General features: G+C 37.8%; 2 protein-coding genes across 10 annotated transcripts in view; one reads left to right on the top strand and one right to left on the bottom strand.

The window, feature by feature from the left end:
* The window catches only part of klhl14 (kelch-like family member 14), a 59399-nt gene that overhangs the window by 3365 nt on the left and 37132 nt on the right, over nucleotides 1-18902 (top strand). For all 4 annotated transcript variants that reach the window (XM_077725299.1, XM_077725298.1, XM_077725300.1 and 1 more), the window contains exons 3-4: nucleotides 3356-3527; nucleotides 6696-6816. The gene's annotated coding sequence lies outside the window, so the exon portion shown is untranslated. The remainder of the gene's footprint in view (nucleotides 1-3355; nucleotides 3528-6695; nucleotides 6817-18902) is intronic.
* On the bottom strand, nucleotides 257-18897 carry dtna (dystrobrevin, alpha). Of its 6 annotated transcripts, none has more exons than XM_077725291.1 (21): nucleotides 18662-18897; nucleotides 12618-12685; nucleotides 11025-11105; nucleotides 10731-10944; nucleotides 10442-10527; nucleotides 9781-9935; nucleotides 9516-9621; nucleotides 8679-8845; nucleotides 8397-8521; nucleotides 7473-7556; nucleotides 7318-7356; nucleotides 5732-5827; nucleotides 4806-4887; nucleotides 4464-4564; nucleotides 3714-3827; nucleotides 3412-3508; nucleotides 2883-2906; nucleotides 2013-2172; nucleotides 1833-1922; nucleotides 1192-1418; nucleotides 257-962 (listed from the first exon to the last, which is right to left on the bottom strand). In XM_077725291.1, the coding sequence occupies exons 2-21, from the start codon at nucleotides 12682-12684 to the stop codon at nucleotides 945-947; spliced, it is 2133 nt and encodes a 710-aa protein (XP_077581417.1). In that variant the 5' UTR covers nucleotide 12685; nucleotides 18662-18897; the 3' UTR covers nucleotides 257-944. The 6 variants fall into 6 exon arrangements, with proteins under 6 accessions (XP_077581417.1, XP_077581416.1, XP_077581419.1 ...); XM_077725290.1 differs by lacking the exon at nucleotides 18662-18897 and adding an exon at nucleotides 16136-16221; XM_077725293.1 differs by lacking the exons at nucleotides 7318-7356; nucleotides 18662-18897 and adding an exon at nucleotides 16136-16220.

Raw genomic sequence — 18902 nt, 5'->3', positions numbered from 1 at the left:
GGCTACGTGCTCCTATAACGACTTCACTGACCTCCATTGACATGTCAATCAAGAAGCTAAGGCAGTGTGCATTACCTTCACAAATGGAGCAAATATTTAATGAAGAACACACAATATTAAGAGTAAGAAAGAAATGTAAATACAGTGCAACCTCTGTTTTGTATTCCCTAGTTTTTTGGATGATTTGGGTTTTGACAACGAAAGTAGAAGTAGTCTACTATTTTCATCTCAATTTCATTTGTCATTTCTATTCATACAATCGATTTTGTTAGTATTTGGGGGTAGCTGTTATAGATTTAATGGATTTACATTATTTCCTTTGGAAAATCTTTCAGTTTTTAAACAATTTGCTTCAAGTCAGTTTGTTTTTAAACTTTCTAGAAATCAACCCTTTCTCAAAATGTATGAAAACCTGAATCCGGATTATTAACTCAAGTGTTTCATGATCAGAAAGCCTCATGTAGTGGTTTAAGGTTGTGACATAATATGTCCCTGAAAGGTTTGATCCAGAAAATCACAGTTCCGCAGTAGTGGGAAAACCAGGTAGGGATTGTACATTGAAAAAAACTAAAACAACAACAACAACATCAAAAACTCAAATACAAAATAATCATTATAATGAGACAGATACATACACAGACACACAGAACAGTACCTTTCTACATAGGCTTGATAAGTCAAATACAGAGCAAAAATAATTATGTGGTTGATATGGCACCTGTGGTATAATAATAATAATAATAGAGCGCTTGGTTATTATTAATCTCTTGACTTATTATTCATTGGCTGACAGTTTCACCTTTTTTATGATGTTGGTTAAAAATATATACTCTTTACACAAATGTATCTTCTAAGCTATAGGATCCTGGCCAGTGTTGTCACGTCCAGTGTTGTCACTCATTGTTGCGTTTGATATTGCTCACCAGTTTCCTGAACCAGCATTGTTACTGCTGCAGTGTCACCTGTAGCATAAACACAAACACAATACACAGCAGATTTTAATCCTTTTTACTTGTATCATTCCATTGACTTTATAAAGTAAATGTGATAAAATGATTCACAGTACAGTGTATACATTACTATTATTCCGTAATGTACAGTTACTAATACTAACTGCTGCAAATACCCAACTGGCCAAGATAAGCAAAAAATGCACTTTTTGCATATAATTTCAGCAGAAAAAGTGCTCACCATACAGGTTTTGTCTGAATCCTGTCTGTGCTTCATGAGCTCTTCAAACTTGAGCTCATCTTCTAGTTGCCGTTCCAGGTCGTTCCCATATCGTTCCTCCTCCTGTTCTGCTGCAGCTATCCTGGGCTTCAAGCTGAGAAATGGATCTGAGGTTGTTGGTGTTACTGCAAACATGTCCCCGCGGCCCAAATCGGAATCCACCGTGCTCGTAGTCTCGCTGCCGCAGTCTAAGAAGGAACAGAGTAGTACTGAGCTTGTGTACTTGTGAGGGAATGATGAGCCTACATCATTATCTGAAACTCTTATCCTCACACGAGTCATGGCGATTGCTGGACCCTATCTCAACAAACTCTGAGCACTAGGCACCTTGAATCAATCGCCAGCCAATCGGACAGCTCAAGGAAATTGACAACCATTCATACTTATACTCATAGCAAGGGGCAATGTAGAGTGCATGTTTTTGGGATGTGGTTGGGAACTGGACTACCCAGAGAAAACCCATGCAAGCTCGGGGAGAACATGCAAACTCTACACCTGGGATCGAACCCTTGTGAGGCCGACATGCTAACCACCTGTTCAATGGGCCGCCCTGATGAGCATAGGTAACAGTATTAGTAGTATATTATATACTTTCCGAGTACCTGAATTCAACTCCTTGACCAGTGATGACATTGTGTTGGTAATCGAGTCAGCAGCGATAAGGAGGTCATTCCTCAAATTTCTCCTGGGACCTTCAACAATGAGGAGGATAAAATAATGATATGAAAACATATGACTCCACTTCATTGTATTTGTTTTGGAAGGGAAAGCTTTTGAGTTACCCTGAGCAAAGGCCTCTTGAACATCGCCTCCCACGCCCATCAGGGAGTCCTGAGGTGTGTGTGTCGGGGTGGTGCCAGCTGAATCCGAGTGAATGGGCGTAGGGATGGGCCTGCTGACTGTGTGACTGGGTGATGAGCGTGGAGAGCCGGGACCCTGAGTCTGAAACATGTATTGTCAAATAATTCAATTTTTCTCAATGACACCAAGATTTGGAGAAATTAATTCTTGATCAACTGCTGAACTTGTAGGATTGCTCAGTAACCAGGAAATTAAAGGCCAGCCATGTGTTTTTTCTTTCCTAATAAGTGAGCTTTCCTGAAAATTTAGCATTGGATCAAGAAATAGCCCACTCTTAGTGTTAAATTCAGCACACAACTCTATTGTTTTATTTGGAAACATTAAAAAGGTTAGAAATATAGTCAGTCTGCATGCTCTTCACTATTTATGTTGTTAAAACAGCTTGTGGCTGCTTATAGTGAACAGCTTGTATCGGGAAGCAGCAGAAGTTCACACCGTATATCCTCAAATAGTGGCTTCTCTTTTGCTTCTCTGTGACCCAAAAAACAATATATTCTGCATTTTTTCATGTGGGGGAAATCATGATATTTGTCACTACATTTACTATTACCCCACAACATCGCAGTATGAGAGATTTGTATCCAGACTATAAATATTTGCTTTCTCATCAACTACAAAGGAAATGTTCCAGAGCAGTAAAAATGTTGCCACTACTTGAGAAAATACAGTAGATTAGCTTTTCTGACACTAAAACAGTTTTTGACACGAGATGCCCACCTGGCAACATGGAATGTGTTTATTTCAAAACATGCGCTAAATTGTTTTATCCTCCCTTAAACTCTTTCACTTACAACTTGTTTCTGTTCCTCAGCAAGCTGGAAACAAAATAGCCATATCATGTTAAGTAAGGGCAGTATTGGATTTACTCTAGCGTGTAATATGCATGTGTTCATCCAGAGCATGTTTAAAGGTTTTAAGGTGGGAGAAACGGGGGTTGCTTTGCTCCAGTAGGGACTGGTGCACTTCACAAACAATAGCAAAGTCACTGTTTTTGAGATTCCTTCACAAATTTCTTCTTTTAACTTCCTTAACATGTATTTTTTGTGTAGGTAAACTTCTGGTTTGAATGGTATATTCATATAATTTCTTATATATTTTTAAATTAAACAACTGTATTTCATTATTGGGAAATATTGATTGCGTGATTAGCAAAAACAAAACAAAACACAACAACACAAAATGAACTCATTTGAATGCAGTTATCTCAGCCATAACTTCCCAACTAGTAACGAAATGTGTAAAAATGTTCCTCCCGACTGCACAGATGTACGGTGACTGGAGGAAGCCGTGAAAAAGATGGAAGGCTCTTGTCTGCATTACCTTGAGAAGCATCATTAGTTGCTCCAGCTGCACCATGAGCTCCCTGCGACTCTCCTGCAAACTCGACATTCTCTGCTCAAGCTCATCTTTCCGTTGCCTGACAGGAAAAAGAAAAGGTACAGATTGATAGTGCCATTATGTCATATTCGTAGTGAAATGTAAAAAAACAAAAGCAGACATAGTCAAGCGGTTACAATCTGCACTTAATTCTTCATTCACTTCAATCTTCCATAATACTATATATGTCCCGTGTCCTTTGAATTGAACAAAGTATTTTGATGACTGGATACATTGCGGTTTACCTGAGAAGTCGTAATTCTGCCAGCAAAGTGGGGTTCTGCTGACCCCTGTCAGGCGGCGGCTGTGAGGCCTCCTCATGCTGGAGACGCAGTCGTTGAATTTCTTGCAAGATTTCCCTGTGTGACATGTACAAATTGACTTTTTTTCAAAAAGAGATTACATCTATGACACATTGTGCCTCTCAGAGCCCTTTTAGCGGTGTGATTTACAGCTAATGACTGGTACGAGGGTCAAGAGGCGCCCCCGTCGGGATAAGTAATGGGTGAATGTGTAACTTAATAGATTTAGTTGGCTGTTGCTGGCAATACGGCCAGGAAGATTATGCAGTGTTTTATATTAAAAATACCTTAAATCATTCAATTAAATTCACAATCCCAATCAATTTTGGGACACTTGTGTAAATGAGAGGCAACTAGGTAATTAAAAAAAGAGGTATATTATGTTCATCAATGTGAGCAGGCAGAAAAAAAATATTTTAAGGGTATCCAATTAAATATACATTAAAAAGCGATATCCTCTGCTTGTGAATAGATGTTACACCTTGAAGGAAAAATGTAATGGATTTAAATGGAATAAAAAAAATGGATAAAAAGCCAACAAAATAAATATCCATTCATTAATCACAAGAGGGCAGCAGAAACATGACCTTAAAAATTGCACTCACTTCCTTAAATTCAGTGGAATATGTACATATACATTACAGGAAATATATATATATTTTTTTACAGTTTTAATTAAAAAAGAAAATCTACCTGTTTTTGCTCTCCAGCTCAGCAATTAGCTGCCTTTGCTGTTTGTTGGCATCCAGAGAGCACGGTAGGTCTGCGGGGCCTCTGTGCTGCGACTGTTGTGCCTAAAGACGAAATCCCAGGTCAATATGTTGGTAAAACCCAATTGAAAGACAAAATAATATAAATTATACTCGTAAAAGTTTAAACAAATGTACTTGTGTCATTCTTAATGTCTTATACTCAATAACAAAGGATATATTTGGAGAGAGTTAACGTATATGAGTGGCAGTGAACAAGCTCACAATGTCAACAGGGGATCACATAATGATTTTTCCTAGCATATTGTATGTTCATGAGTCTCACCGCAGCATCTGCAGCCAAGCGAGCAGCGTAGCGGGCAATGAGGCTATGTTCCTCATCTTGATGGTTGCTGCTTTCTAGCAAGCTGATGGACAAGAAAAAAGAAATGGCAATCGCAAGATAAGACCTTGAGTACATAGCACGTACACATTTAAAAATATTTAGAGAGAGGAGTTGGCAAACACTCGTAATCACAAAAGCCATACTGGAAATGTTATTCCTAAATTGCTAATCTAATACAGCCACCGATATAACAATAGAGCCAACTTCCATTAAGATGGAGGCAGACATATTAATGGGCACGAAGACAAATCTATTTTTATGTTCTTAGTAAGTGAAGAAATAGACAGAGAGAAAGAGAGTTAGAGAGAATACATAAGCTGTCTGACCAAAAGATTTTTTTAGTCTGATGAACACATTTTAAATTTGTGATGGGAAAAAAATTGTATTTGTTTTTTACAAGAAAAGTGATGATTCGAAGATTTTATGAAAATACAATCAGATATTTTAATTAAAGAAAATGAATATTAATGAGAATGATGTACAGTAAGAGTCCCAATCTCCAGAGAATGAAGCTATAATATCAGAATATTTTATGTTAAGAGAAATATATACATCCAATGAGAGGACTCATGTTACCAATGTAATATCCAAATGTTATGAAGATAAAATATGAAAATTAAAATGAAAATAGTAGAAAGGCAAATCCTTTTTATGTCACAAAAAATATTTCCTATGTTCTAGATAAGAATATTCATCTTTTATTACTCAGGGTAGGTTCTACCTAAATAATTAGCCAATGAGTGGAAATCTATTGTGTTCTATTAGTAGATATATTTTTTTAAAAAAAAGGTTTGTATACTATACATGCTGGGTTTTCACACATTGACATTCATCGGGGAAAGGCACACATGACCACACACACTAACCATGTTTTGGGGTTGTTTTGAAGCAGTTTCACATAGAGGCCAATGAGAATGTGCTCGTCAGCAAGTCTGTCAACGGCATCTAGGTTGCAGTGTAACCTGAACGTGTGCGGAAATTCATAAACAAAATAGTGACCCAAAAAAATGACACAGTTGACAAAAAGAGCACAAGGAACTAAAAAAAAAAAAACAACAAAGGAGATTTGGGGAGACGCCTGAAAAGCAGCCATTCACGGGTGACTGAAGGGGAACAAGGCCACTTTATGTCTGCTACCTCCTGCATGATTAAGGACACGCTGTGTGCACTATTTACACATTACACGTATTGAAGCAGTGTCCCATCCAAAAGTACATAATCCAATTTTATTAAACTCGATGCCAATAAACAGTCTATGATAAAAAATAATCCAATACCAAAATGCGAAAAGAAAAAAAAAGGTGTCAATGTTCCTGATCTAAGTTTATCTTCCAGCAGAAAGCTGGCTGCACTAAAGAAGCATGCGCTTTAATTTGATACTGCAAGCATTCAGCTACTGAACAATGGTTGCTCTATTGTTGAACTTTTAAGAATTTGAGGCTATGGTTAACCACAGGTGGTGTACAATAACTGGATACATGTTAACATGAACATCCTTATGGCTGATTCAAACGTTACAGAAGACACCCAAAAAGATCATTTTTCATTCTTTTAACAAAAACACCCAAAAGTGAACATGCCTCAAAAGACAGTCTAATTCAATATTGTGGTTTGTTAGTAACACCATGGTCATTCTTTCACTATGTGCCATTATATATGCTGCATACACTTGGAATTCTCAAACTGTGTAAGATCACATAGACATAAATTACTTGGCAGTCTGTATCAATATAGAATGCAAAGATGCTTTAACATGCTCAAAATCTTATAATATAATCTTATGGAATACCACTCACTCATCACATGCTCCTTTATTTTTATTTTTGAAAGGGAGAAGTGTTCCTTGGAGGAGTACTTATATTAAATGCAGGTGTGGCTGAAGTCAAAGACCCCTGCTGTGTACTCCTCATTCAGGAAAAGAACACCGTGTAACAGAATCCTTTGAGTACAGGTAAGAAAATGTTTTATGAAATCTATTATTCAATGTTGAACCTTTATACAGAATCCCAAATTAATGGGCCTAAAATTGTCTCTAACAAAACACTGCGGGTCAAAATAAATGAATACTGCACAGCAAAGCACAATGATGTCGCTATATAATAAGGCTGCTTTGGGGCCTATTTAGAATGTTGTCAGATGCAACTGCAGTCATTATCAAGGAAATGATAACGTTTACCAAGACCAGTCAGTTTTAGGATGACATTTTCATGATTCTTTTTATATTTCGTGTGGGGTTGTTTGGTTTTTGGTGGTTGGTATGTAGGTGAAAACTGATAAAAACATTTGTTATACATTTTATTCTAGCAATACCTGAAGAACAGATTGGTGACATTATGGCTCTAATTAAAAAAACATACCTATTAGGCTAGTTCAATGGATGCGTATTCTTATTGTATTTTAATACAATGCACAGCACACATGCAAAGAAAACTCACACACCTGTTTCACTTACCCCCTGTCTTTTAACAAATGTTGAGCAATATCATGACTCCTGCAGTAAGGCAGACTAGGTGCATTCAGTAAAATATATTGTCATAGACAATTGTCCACTGGCAGATCTGAACTAATCCCTTCAAAACAATCCAGAGCATCTATTGTTGTACTTACTTTTTAGTGGAGTACGGATTTCCTGATGTTGGCATGGAGTGGGAAAACGAGTATTCACTGGGGATGTTCATTGGTCTTGGTGGCCTAGAGAAAGCACAAAAGTATAATCATTTTGTGAAAAATTATAACCCTAAAAGCACAAACTACTAAATATATGTAAGAACATGAAAGGACAAACAAAAGAACTTAACACCTGCTAAAGAGTGGGTGAGTAGTGGGTGATTACAAAGCATTGGAGGGAGTACATGTACACCATGATTCAAAAGGACACTATTTGGGAGGTGTTAAAGAATCAAAGAACACTCACCACGTGTCTCTATCAGAGAACAAAGCAAAGAAAAAAGAGAGAAGTACAGAAACATTTAGTGCACAGTTGTTATTTTGGTATAAAAGAGTAAATGCTAACTCATTTTACAAATCATGCTTATAAATGTACGTGTTGAACAAGATCCTATTATTAAACTAATTCCTTGCCATTGATTGTGATAGTTCAGTTTAATTTATAAGGGGATGTTGGTGACAAATTATAATGTAGAGAAGAGCTAGTCATCCTGGTTAAAATAAATTTAAGATATATCACTGTTATTGACAGTTTATGAGTTCTTTGTTCTGCAAAGTTAGATTTCATGCTGTGGCTGCAAAAAATATGTTTAATCTTTATAAACTTGATTTTTTAAAATGGGATTTTCCTACTAATTTCTCATGGGAATGCTTTGATATACTGAGGCTATTCAAAGTGGATGCGGTTTAACAAAAAAAAGAGCGACTCACTCAGAAGGAAACAATAGCAACATTGCTGTAAATTGCAGTCATGTAATTAAGCATCATTGATTATTGACCCCTGTGATTGGCAAAATTAAGAGGGGCAGTAGGAATAAATGGAAAATAAGGCCAAAGAGGAGAGGAATTAGAGGAAAAACATACACGATGTGGGCAAGGTTGAGAGGTTTCTCTGGCATGTCGGGGAACATAGGGTGAAGAGGCTCTCTGCTGGATGCGCAACTCAGAGACTTGCTGAGGGCATGGGATAGCTTTTTTGCAGGGGATTTCTGTGGAGAGGACAAAACGAATACACTCATTCTTTTGAAAACACACACGTATGGCGCTCACAAATGCAAATGCGACCCTTGCGTCACGATGCAAAAATAGCCGCATTGACTGGTCCGGCAGCAGACACACCTCCATCGCTCCTCCCCTACTCCTTACCCATGATGTATACTCCTTCATTTGATGCTGGTTGCTATGGGAACCACTGGCATGCCCCCTCCAGAAGCAGTCCTGACAGAGCTGGTAATTATGACATTGCTGGCAGCGGTAGCGGAAGCCCATCATACTCTCAGTGTGGCAGTAGGAGCATTCGACCGGGTGGAACACTGCATGGGGGAGAACGCACACACATACGTATTTGTGGTAGTAAATACAGGTTGTTTTGCGTAGACAGCTAAGAGTAGAGCCACTTATTTTGATATAAAGACACATGGGATGATATTTATTGCTGTAGTCCAAGAGGTGAGAAGTAATTCATCTAGTTCATTGTGCAATTTTAGCTTAATCATTTCCAATGTGAATAAGTAACATCAATTTCATTTAGAATGATGGGACTGGCAGTGATCCTTTACTGTCAATCCTTCAATTTCTAATGAACTGGGCTTTTGTCTCTGTCAATGGCAGTGAATGAAATAAGTGCAGTTATTTGGACCCTTGTAATAAATTAACCTTTACAAAGGTATGCAAAGACTTTTGAGTTACTTGCATTTAATTTCTCTAAAAGACAATTATATTACCTCAATGTTTCATGTACATATGTGTAACACTATATCATATATATTGGCTAGTATGACGCAAAAAAACAACTTAATCACCATAGACAGCAGACAAACAAGGTAAAAATAGGGAGGAACCTCTAAAGCATTATTTCGCGAATACTATTACCCTGGGATGCTGTTGTTCCTGTTGTTGCTAATTTGCCTCCCACTTTGTGAACGCTTAAGTGAAAAACAATAAACAACATCTATTGTCAGGGTATATCTGCTAAAAACCTACCGTTTTCCACATTAGCCAGCCGGTGCATTAGCGGTAACCACACGAGACATTGAGGAGGTGGGTCTGACATCAAGGTGTCCAGGAAAATGTTAAGAGAGACCTTTTTCTGCATAAAATAATGCATATCAAGGTTAGAAAAAATATGACAACACATAAATGTAGCCATTGGAATAACAGGGATCATTCACTGCCATTCCTTTCCAGTTCAAATGAATTGGAGTTCAATAAGCATCAATGGCCGTTAATGGACTTTAAGAAGCCTTACCTGCTGCATGAAGCAGCTCTTGGCCGCTTGCTCTGTGTAACCAAATGAGGGCCCTTCAAAAACCGCCATTGGCAGCTTGAGAACTTCCTTCAGGTACAGGTCAAACTGCGCATAGTCCATAATTCCAGCCGGATCGGATATCTGTGAAAAAATATCTGTGGAGCGACATCACACGAACAAATCAAAATAATTGTCGGCTTCTAACACAGTGGGCTAATTACAGCGTCTCACACACGATGCAATTAGCCCACATATTTGAGGGAAACAAATTAAAGAGAGGCAGCTGTACAAATCGTTTTGTTTAAAAAACACAAACAGCAAGAAATCCATCAATTTCTTTTAGTGCTCAACAGCCACTAGATGATGTAATCGCCTTGAGATAATAGGGAATTCATGGTTGAACATGACTGCAATATATCCTACACGAGTCTTCTGGGCTTTCTCGTGCATTAAAAAATGCAAGTAGATGAAAAACATGAACTAGACATTCAACCATGTTATGAATAATTTTGCCAATATAGCACAACATATTAAAAAAATGTGTCCTATATGGCAGTTAAACCAATGACTTCCTATAGAATTTTTTTCCATGACCTTCAACATTTACACAGACAATTATTACTAGGATTTTGAAATTGCCCGGGAAAAAAAAGTATCTTACATCTTAATTTATCCAGAATTTTCCCTCCACAGAAAGTTGCCAGGGCCATCTTTACAACAAAGACCGACACCTTGCCTTGGCCCTCTCTAGAAACAAATGAAATCATAGTCATTCAAATACATAGGCATTTAAAATCAGAAGTAAAAACCCCTGAAATTAAGTAGACTCATTAAATTTTCCCGAATTTGCACAACACTTGTAACACCTATTTAAGTAATAGTCCACAGTTTTTCTTCTAGACTCTATTTCCCCCCCACGTTAGGTGATAAAGATCTGACGCGTGACTCACAGGTCGTAGGCTGCTAGAAGGAAATTTAGCAGCAGACTGATAGAGTGCTCAACATTGATCTGGTGTGTGGTGGGCATGCGCTTATTCAGCTGGTACAGTATTGTAGACAGCACGACTTCTAGGCGGGCCACTGGGAGCTCAGCATCTAGCTCCATGGTGTTGAGTCCGTTTTCTCGGAAAGTCTCGATGATGTTCCAGATGTCGATCAAATGCACTACGAAACCAGCGGGGATTAACGTATGGGATGTGTGGTGGAGATGAGAGCTATAGCGTAAGGAGACATGTTGTACTCACAGTTGCATTTCTTCTGCACAAATCGGAGTTTGCAAGCTGTCCTGTATGTTGACAGTCGAATGGAGTCCAAATCTTGAGCCCCTGTGAATGGTTTTTGAAAGCAATAATTTCAGAATTTTTTAAAAAACACATTTGGTTTTGATCCTAATTGGGATTTATGATTGACAGTGATGTGATTGACAGTAGCTAACCACTTCTGACCACAGAACACAAATGTACGTGTTTATAGCTTCCAATAATGGATCAATATTTGAGATTGAATTCTCCACCTCGCTGTAGGTGGAAGAACAATCTTCCTAACAATCATGAATATATTGAACCTTTTACCCATGAATTTTAGCATATTCCATTCCTTTCAAAGTCCACAAAACCCAATGATAGATGTTAAACATAGTTGAACTGAAGGTGTATGAGTCAATTCATTGACTGTCATTGACAGTGATAGTGATAGACATAGGATAGACAATTGATTTGAATTGAGAGGATGACAATCAATGGTAGCGAAGACTGTGGAATATTATAAGATGCAAAATATGTGGAAAACATTGCTTTTTTTTCCATTTTAAGGCTTTGAAAAGACTTCATAGCACCCAAGCCCGTCAAGGACCTTGGGTGCCGTCCAAAGCGATGCAAGCATGGCGCCGCCTCTCAGTCTAGTGTGAAGTTACTTTTTTAATGGGGCGACGACTAGAGCTGCGGCAATTAACTGACGTTCACTCAAGCTTTTCAGCCCTTATTGTGAAAAGTCTTAAAAATGTATCGGATGAGTTCACATTTTCACAGCAATATATTTTACCCCTATTTTCCCATTTTACCCTAAAGTGCATACTTCATTCAGTGACTACTGGACATTTCTTAAACACAAAACAAAGACAAATAAATACATCAACAATTGGTAAAACTTGAGGTTACCCGAATGTAAAACTTAAAAAGTATTGTACTGCCACCATGATGACCAACATTAAAATCTAGTAGCATGGTTAGGGTTATGTTTTCATTAAAAACGAGCTGGAGGTTTTCTTCATAATTTTTTTTATTTAACATTAATGAAAGCCAATACATTATGGATTTTTTTAACATTAGCACTGTGAATATACTACTATATATCAGAAAATATAAAGGTTAATTGTATCATTATGATGATACAATTAACCTTTAAATTTTCAGCCTTAAAATGCATTGATTTTAATAGTTAAAAGCAAGTCATCTTTACTAGACGCAGTAATTTGTTTTTGTACCAGTTCAATACTCAAAATTATTTAAAATGTTCCATTTATGTGAACACTAGTGTAAATGCTTGTTTATTATGTGCCACTTTATTGAGTTTTTCTATGTTGATTACCATATTCTTGCCGTAGAGTCATCATGTACATGAGCATGGCAAAATCTGATGCAGTGTTTTATAAAGGGCATGATCTCATCCTCTTTCATTTCATCATTAATCTGAATATGATGTGTGTTGGACAATTCATCTCCATCATATTTGTTGCCTTACTCACAATCTTAGGAGAAATTGACATTTTAATGGACGGCAGGTGAAAGAACGCTAGTATAGTGGATCAGGAACGTGGGCATGTGCACCTTAATACTTACTCATCTCGACAAGCAGTTGCCTTCTGTCTGCCATGTTTTCCTCGCTCCACCCGCAGTCTTCAATCATTCTGATCAGGAGAGAGAGTAAAAGTCAATTTGCGCATTCCTGATTTTTAGCTTCGTCCTCATAAAAATCACGGCTTGATGGCTAAACACGAAATGTTTTCGACTTAATTCCCTCAAGCGTCAAAAGGCAACTGATAAAACCATTGTGCATGCGAGACTCTAACCACTTCATTAATACAAGCAGGAATAATGAGACAACAGTCATTCTGCGTGACTACAACTTAAATTTATATACTTGTTATTTTTATTTTCTAGTTCAACTGCACTGAACACATCATTAGGTACACCTGCACAATCTAATGAGATCTAACATGAGAGTTGTATTGAAAATTCCACTTTTACAAATATATGTTAAATTGTCTTCGTTTTTTTTCTCCTTTTTTGTTGTTGTTTGTTTTGTCTTCTAAGTACTTGGTGCAGTTTTTTGCGTGGGAGAGGGGGGGCTATGGTATCTATTGTAAAAATGTTAACGTAATTTTTTTTGCATAAGTAACTGAAAGAAAAGACAATACATATTTCAATTGGAGCGAGAGCAACTTAGTAGTTGTATGAAATAAGTAGTAATTAGCAGATTAAGGTAGTAAAAGTAATTATGCAACAATATTGATGTTAAGACAAATTAATTTATAGTTGCAACCAAATTCTGGTACCTTGTAACTTTGGAAGATTTCTGTAAAAAACATTGCAGAAATGACAAAACACTTTGGAAATGTATTGATTACTCATAAATGCAGCAGAAATAAGTTCCTATTCATTGTCATTGGAATGTATTTATTTTTCTCCACTTGACCTTCTGACAAGATGAGTGGCATTAAAACAGAAGTTCAAAATGTTAAGACATAGATTTTCCTATTGCTTAAATATAATCATGAGTGGATAATTAGTAAGATATAACAGTCAATGACATTTGGTCAAATGGATACACAGCTTCATGTAGTGTATCGGATTAATACCACTTGGGTCCAATAAGAACTCAGTTCGACAACGAGATGTAAAAAATATATATATATATTAATGCACCACATTTAGCTTGAAAAAATAACAAATCACCAATTTTTTAACCTATTTGCTGAGGGTTTAGTTAATAGTTTTGAACTCCACCAGTTTGCATTCCACCACTTTTGAACAAGCAGAGTTCTAAGTTAACTCATTTTGAAAAAAAGTTTTTTCATAGTCCAACAAATTATAATTAGTACACAAAGTGCACTCATTGAGAGATACCAAGACTTTTTTTTTGTTACGTCTTATTATCCGCTGAACTTTTCCCTCCTGTTTTACCATATTTCCAAATTGAATGTACAACACACACACACACAAATCCAAGAGGAGGTGAGAAAACATTACTAAGACAAGGACAAGGCTTTCAAGGAAGTCGGGCAGAGAGGGAGGCCAAGAGACGACTCACACCACGCCTCGCCGCACACTGTCCGAGGCAATCTAATACACCTAGTCATGTGCATTGTTGCCATGGGAGCAAACCTTTCTCACATACACACACACACACACTCACACACCCACCCCACACCCTTCACACGCCTGAACCAACACCTCCTCCTACAAAGTTTGAGGAGAAAAGTTTTCTTTTTTTAACTCATAAATATCGTTTATGAGATAAAGCTCAGTGGGGACGGCTGTTTTTTCTCTCGAGATAATCATTCAGGCATTCTATTTTATATTTCTTTGACAGCAATTAGTCACATTCTGCACACACACATGGTGCAATTAAAAAATAGATTAGAATTAAAAATCAGCAGGTTTCTTTTTTTGATTCAGTCATAGCAAAATGTGACTTGTAGGTTCTGAGCTACGGTTGGAGTTGAGGGAAGAATGTGGTTATTTGTTCGAGTGGATTTACAGCGTTTACAGAGGATTTAGACAAATTTTCAAGATCGAATTTAAGCAGGTTTAAGATCAGCTTTCAGCCCAATTGGCATCAAATAGCAAAGAGAAATTTTTAAATTCCAAAGTCAAATGGTTAAAAACTTTGAAGTTCAACCATTATTCCTTTTTTTCAATGTAAAAGTGTGCGTAACATAGTTTTCATATGTATCGTTATATTTCACATCAATTTTTCTGTTTAATTTTGTGTATTGCTGCACATTAGTAACTGCTTAAGCTATTTACAATGGCACAGAAGTAGTAGAAGTAGAATTTGTAGAAATGATGACTCATTATTGATGGTGACAGATTTACTTTAATTTAAAAAAAAGGAGTGTATATTTAAAAAACTTGGAATGGTTATTATGTGATCATACTTGGAAACTGAGGTTTGAGTGTATATGGATTTTCTTTTGCCAATATAATACACTTTTACACAAATACACAACAATTTTTGTTTCGTCAGACTAAATTCTAGTGCACAGCGAACTTTTAAAAGCATTTATCTGAACTTATGTGAACTCGCTTTTCATTTACCAAGCATTCATCGCAGAGGCTTACACATTCCCAGGATTATTCATTAACTTGTGGTGAAGGTTTTGACACGAGGTGCCAACCTGTGCATCTGGAGCTTTTGAGGGGTGTATGGGATAGAGTTTAGAATCATGTTCAAGGTCAGTAAAACATGTCCTGTGATAATTCTCAAGTATGGTGTGAAAGAGTGCCGCATGTTAGCTATTCATTCAGCTATTTATTTAAAACATATCCCAGCTGACTTTAGTCGCGAGGCACCCTTCATCTTGGAAGGGTTGTCAGCCAATCAGGTGCTCGGACGTTTGGTCGAAGGTCTTTTGGTTGCCGGTCTTTTGGTCGCCGGTCTTTTGGTCGCCGCACTTTTGGTCCCCGTTGGTCGCCATTAGGGTTAGGGTTGTCAAATGTACTTAGATATTAAACCCTAACACTAACCCTAACCATAACCCTAACGGCGACCAAAAGACCCGCGACCAACGGGAACCAAAAGAGCGGCGACCAAATGTCCGGTCACGGCCCATTATGGTGCACAAACAACCATTGATGTGGACATTTGCACTTATGAGAGAGAGCAAAAGAAATTCTACACGAGGATTAAGAGAACATGCAAACTCAGCACTTGAAGGTTGGAGCATAGATTCCAACCCAAACTTTTAGAGAGTGAAGTGGGAGAGCTAACCACTTGGAACTGTTTTGAATATTTTGAGCATCGTTCCAGGACAAGATTCAGCCTGGAAGTAGTGTTTGATTTTTGTAAGGATCTGGGTAATGTGCCTCTAGGTGTGTACACATTGAGTTCACCACAAGCAGCTAGTAGTCTAATGTCAAACTCTAAGCTTGCCCCATTCATCATTTCTCCTGCAAGTGAAAATAAATGCAAAAAAAGGCTATTTTAAAAGATTAACAACGATAGCAGTGCACGCACGTCACGCACAGGCCATGTGACCTTGGCCAGACTGTTTTCATTCTGGGAAATATCAGAGATTGATGTAATCTAACACGAGTAGATTATAAAGTAGCCAAAACAAATCATAGTACTGTACCTCTCATAAAACACCATCCTGTGGTAACTTCCACTCGTCGTGAATCCTGACAGAAACGCACAAAAGGCCAAACCACTATCTAAGGAGAAAGTATTAGGACAAAAGAGACGGACTGTCGGACCGAAGATGCGTCTGAAATTAGAACGTGTCAACGAAGCGGCCTGTGGTGCCTCTATCTTTAACTATCAAATGAGAAGGCTCCACATTCTTGTGCGGCTTTCCTGGCACTCCAGTTGCAAGACCCTAAACCTCGTTCCTGGCATGTGCCCAACACACATTACTCTCTCCCACTCTAACCTCAACCTACTCTCTCTATTATAATGTCAGACTGGCAGCATTGGAAAATATATTTCCTTAAAAGAGAAAACCGTGGCATACATACCAATAACCACATAGAACCTCGGATATAAATCCTACCAAAAAGGCCCCGAAAGTAACGTGGAATCACTTTGTTTTTTAACTTGGGCAAAAATGAGACGACAGTTTAGACCACATAACCGATGGGTCATTGGTGAATATTTTCTGAACACGCCATGATTTCTAGGAAATAAATCCATGCACTGTCTCAAGCATGTTGAGTACATTACAATTGTCCTAATAAAATACCAAGTAACTCTTAAGCAACCCTTAAAGTCTTCCCACTTCATGCAAAACTTACATATAGCTGTGAATTTTTTAAAAATTTCTTGTAAATGGATTTTTGTCTCTTAAAATAAATTCTACTCTGTTAAGAGACCCTTTTAACTAAGCCATATAAAGCTAGAGACAGAAAGTGAGTCACATTTGTCAGCAGAGATGATGTCAACAAGCTTTCAACTTCAATGTTTCACATTTATAGTTTTTCCAATCTATTTAGTCATAATAGATGTGTGATTCAAACCAATTTTTCCCTATTACTCATACAATCAGGAAAAAAAATCATATCCAAGTCTCTTAAGAAAGTCAATATACACTGGTAGCTAAGATTAACATTAATTTAAGTCCCTGCTTTAGGCAAAATTAACTTTCCTAATTATAACTTATTCTCCAATTCTGGATTACCCAATATTACACTATCCAGTTGATATTTAAAGTCCACTTTTGTTACTTAATTTACATAGTCCACAGTGTAACATTTCTATACACTTACACACTTACTAAAATATCAGTCCAATGTGTGTTCATGGCACATGGCAGCTGTTAACACCATTTGGCTGGCAGTTATTTTTTGCATCATGATGCAATAAACTATACTGGCTTCTCATCCTTGGAGCCAGAAGGAGAAAACCATATCTCAGCGATGGTGCACAGCAGTGTTGTCTCTCCATCTCGCTATCAGTTCACTAACAATTGCCATTGTTTTGGCTTTAAAAATGCCCAAGAGCAACAGTGTTTTTATCCACCCATCCATTCTCTAAAGCACTTGTCATTATTTTCAGTTGAGGGTGCTCTTGAGTCTATTCCAGCTAACTTCAGGCAAGAGTTGAGGAACAACCCTGACTGTTTGCCAGCCAATCACAGAAACATATAGACAAAATGAGCTGTAAATTAACTGACACTTGCAGGCACAGATGTCAAACTCAAAGCCTGTGGGCCTATAATGCGGCTTGCCACATCCCTTTGTGTTGCTTATGGAAGTAAATCATATGCATTGACTTTTTTTCAAATTATAAACCTGAGTTTTTAAAGTTTGCATTAAGTAAAATAAAATGTTTGTAAACATATTTAAGACCTTTAAAACACAAATAACCTCGCAAAGACAAAAAAATACTTCTAGAACAGTGGGGGCGAACACATAGCTCTTGAGCCGCATGCGGCTCTTTGCTTTTTATCATATTTTGTTAAAAACAAAGCATAAATTATATTTTTAAAATAATCGGTTTCTTTTATCCACAAGTGCGACTCTTTCACTCACAGTTTCAAATTTTGGCTCTTTGCGTCTAACTTCTTTGCCACTCCTGTCGCAAAATATTGAAAAAAATCTCAATTCCATGCAATAATGGTGCAATATGAAATTCAAGGAATCAAAATCCTGCCAGATGAAACCCTGAACCACAAAGCAGTAGGACACCGATAAAACTAGGACACCGCGTTGAGCAACAAAATCAAACTCAGAAAGTTTTGCAAATCCTTCTTTAAAGATAATTTCAGTGAAGGCAATAACAATGGCAAAATTGATCATGCCCAGGACAAAATCTTTACCTATTTGCTGTATTTGTTTGATCATTTGACACAAAAGCAGCTGACCACTAGTCTCTGCCCCTGAGAAAAACGCACTTTAAAAATCCACAGCAGCCATTGCGGTCAAAAGGTAAAAGGGCAGCAAAAAAAAAAAAAAAAAAAAAGGCAACAGGCGCCTGCCTAATCGTCTCCTCAGCATGCATCCTGCAGGAGACACCTGTGTGCAAGTCAAAGTCACACAAATCCCAACATTCTCAATGTTTACATTAATGTAAAAGTGACATAACACTGCGTAGTGGCAAAGCACGCGCAGTTCAATTCCCGGGTTGAGGTTGCATTTTGATTGCAGCTGCAACGGCCACTTACCACAATGTATTCCAAGGCATGTCATGCCACATCGTCCCACCACCACAGCCGACCACCGCGTCCGGCAGCCCGAAATTATGCTTCCTTCACGGCCGAGCGAGGCATCACCACGAGCTGTTGTAGTCCCCCCCAAAACCTCGTTGTACTCGCTAGTGTTGTCGGAAATGATCGTGCTTTGCCAAGCGCGCACACTCACACGGGTGGCCTTTGCGATGACGTAATGCGGAATCTCGTCGCTCGA

The sequence above is a fragment of the Stigmatopora nigra genome, chromosome 9 (assembly GCF_051989575.1).
Source record: "Stigmatopora nigra isolate UIUO_SnigA chromosome 9, RoL_Snig_1.1, whole genome shotgun sequence".
NCBI classification, from domain to species: Eukaryota; Metazoa; Chordata; class Actinopteri; order Syngnathiformes; family Syngnathidae; genus Stigmatopora; species Stigmatopora nigra.
This window is presented reverse-complemented; position numbering and strand designations above follow the sequence as displayed.

Excerpts from the sequence above, each read along its gene's own strand:
- dtna (XM_077725290.1), bottom strand. Across the intron at positions 9,936-10,441 it reads AATTCTGGATAAATTAAGAT|ATATTTTTTCACAGATATCC; the intron begins GTAAGATACTTT and ends GTCGCTCCACAG. Across the intron at positions 2,173-2,882 it reads CTGAGGAACAGAAACAAGTT|ACTCAGGGTCCCGGCTCTCC; the intron begins GTAAGTGAAAGA and ends TACATGTTTCAG.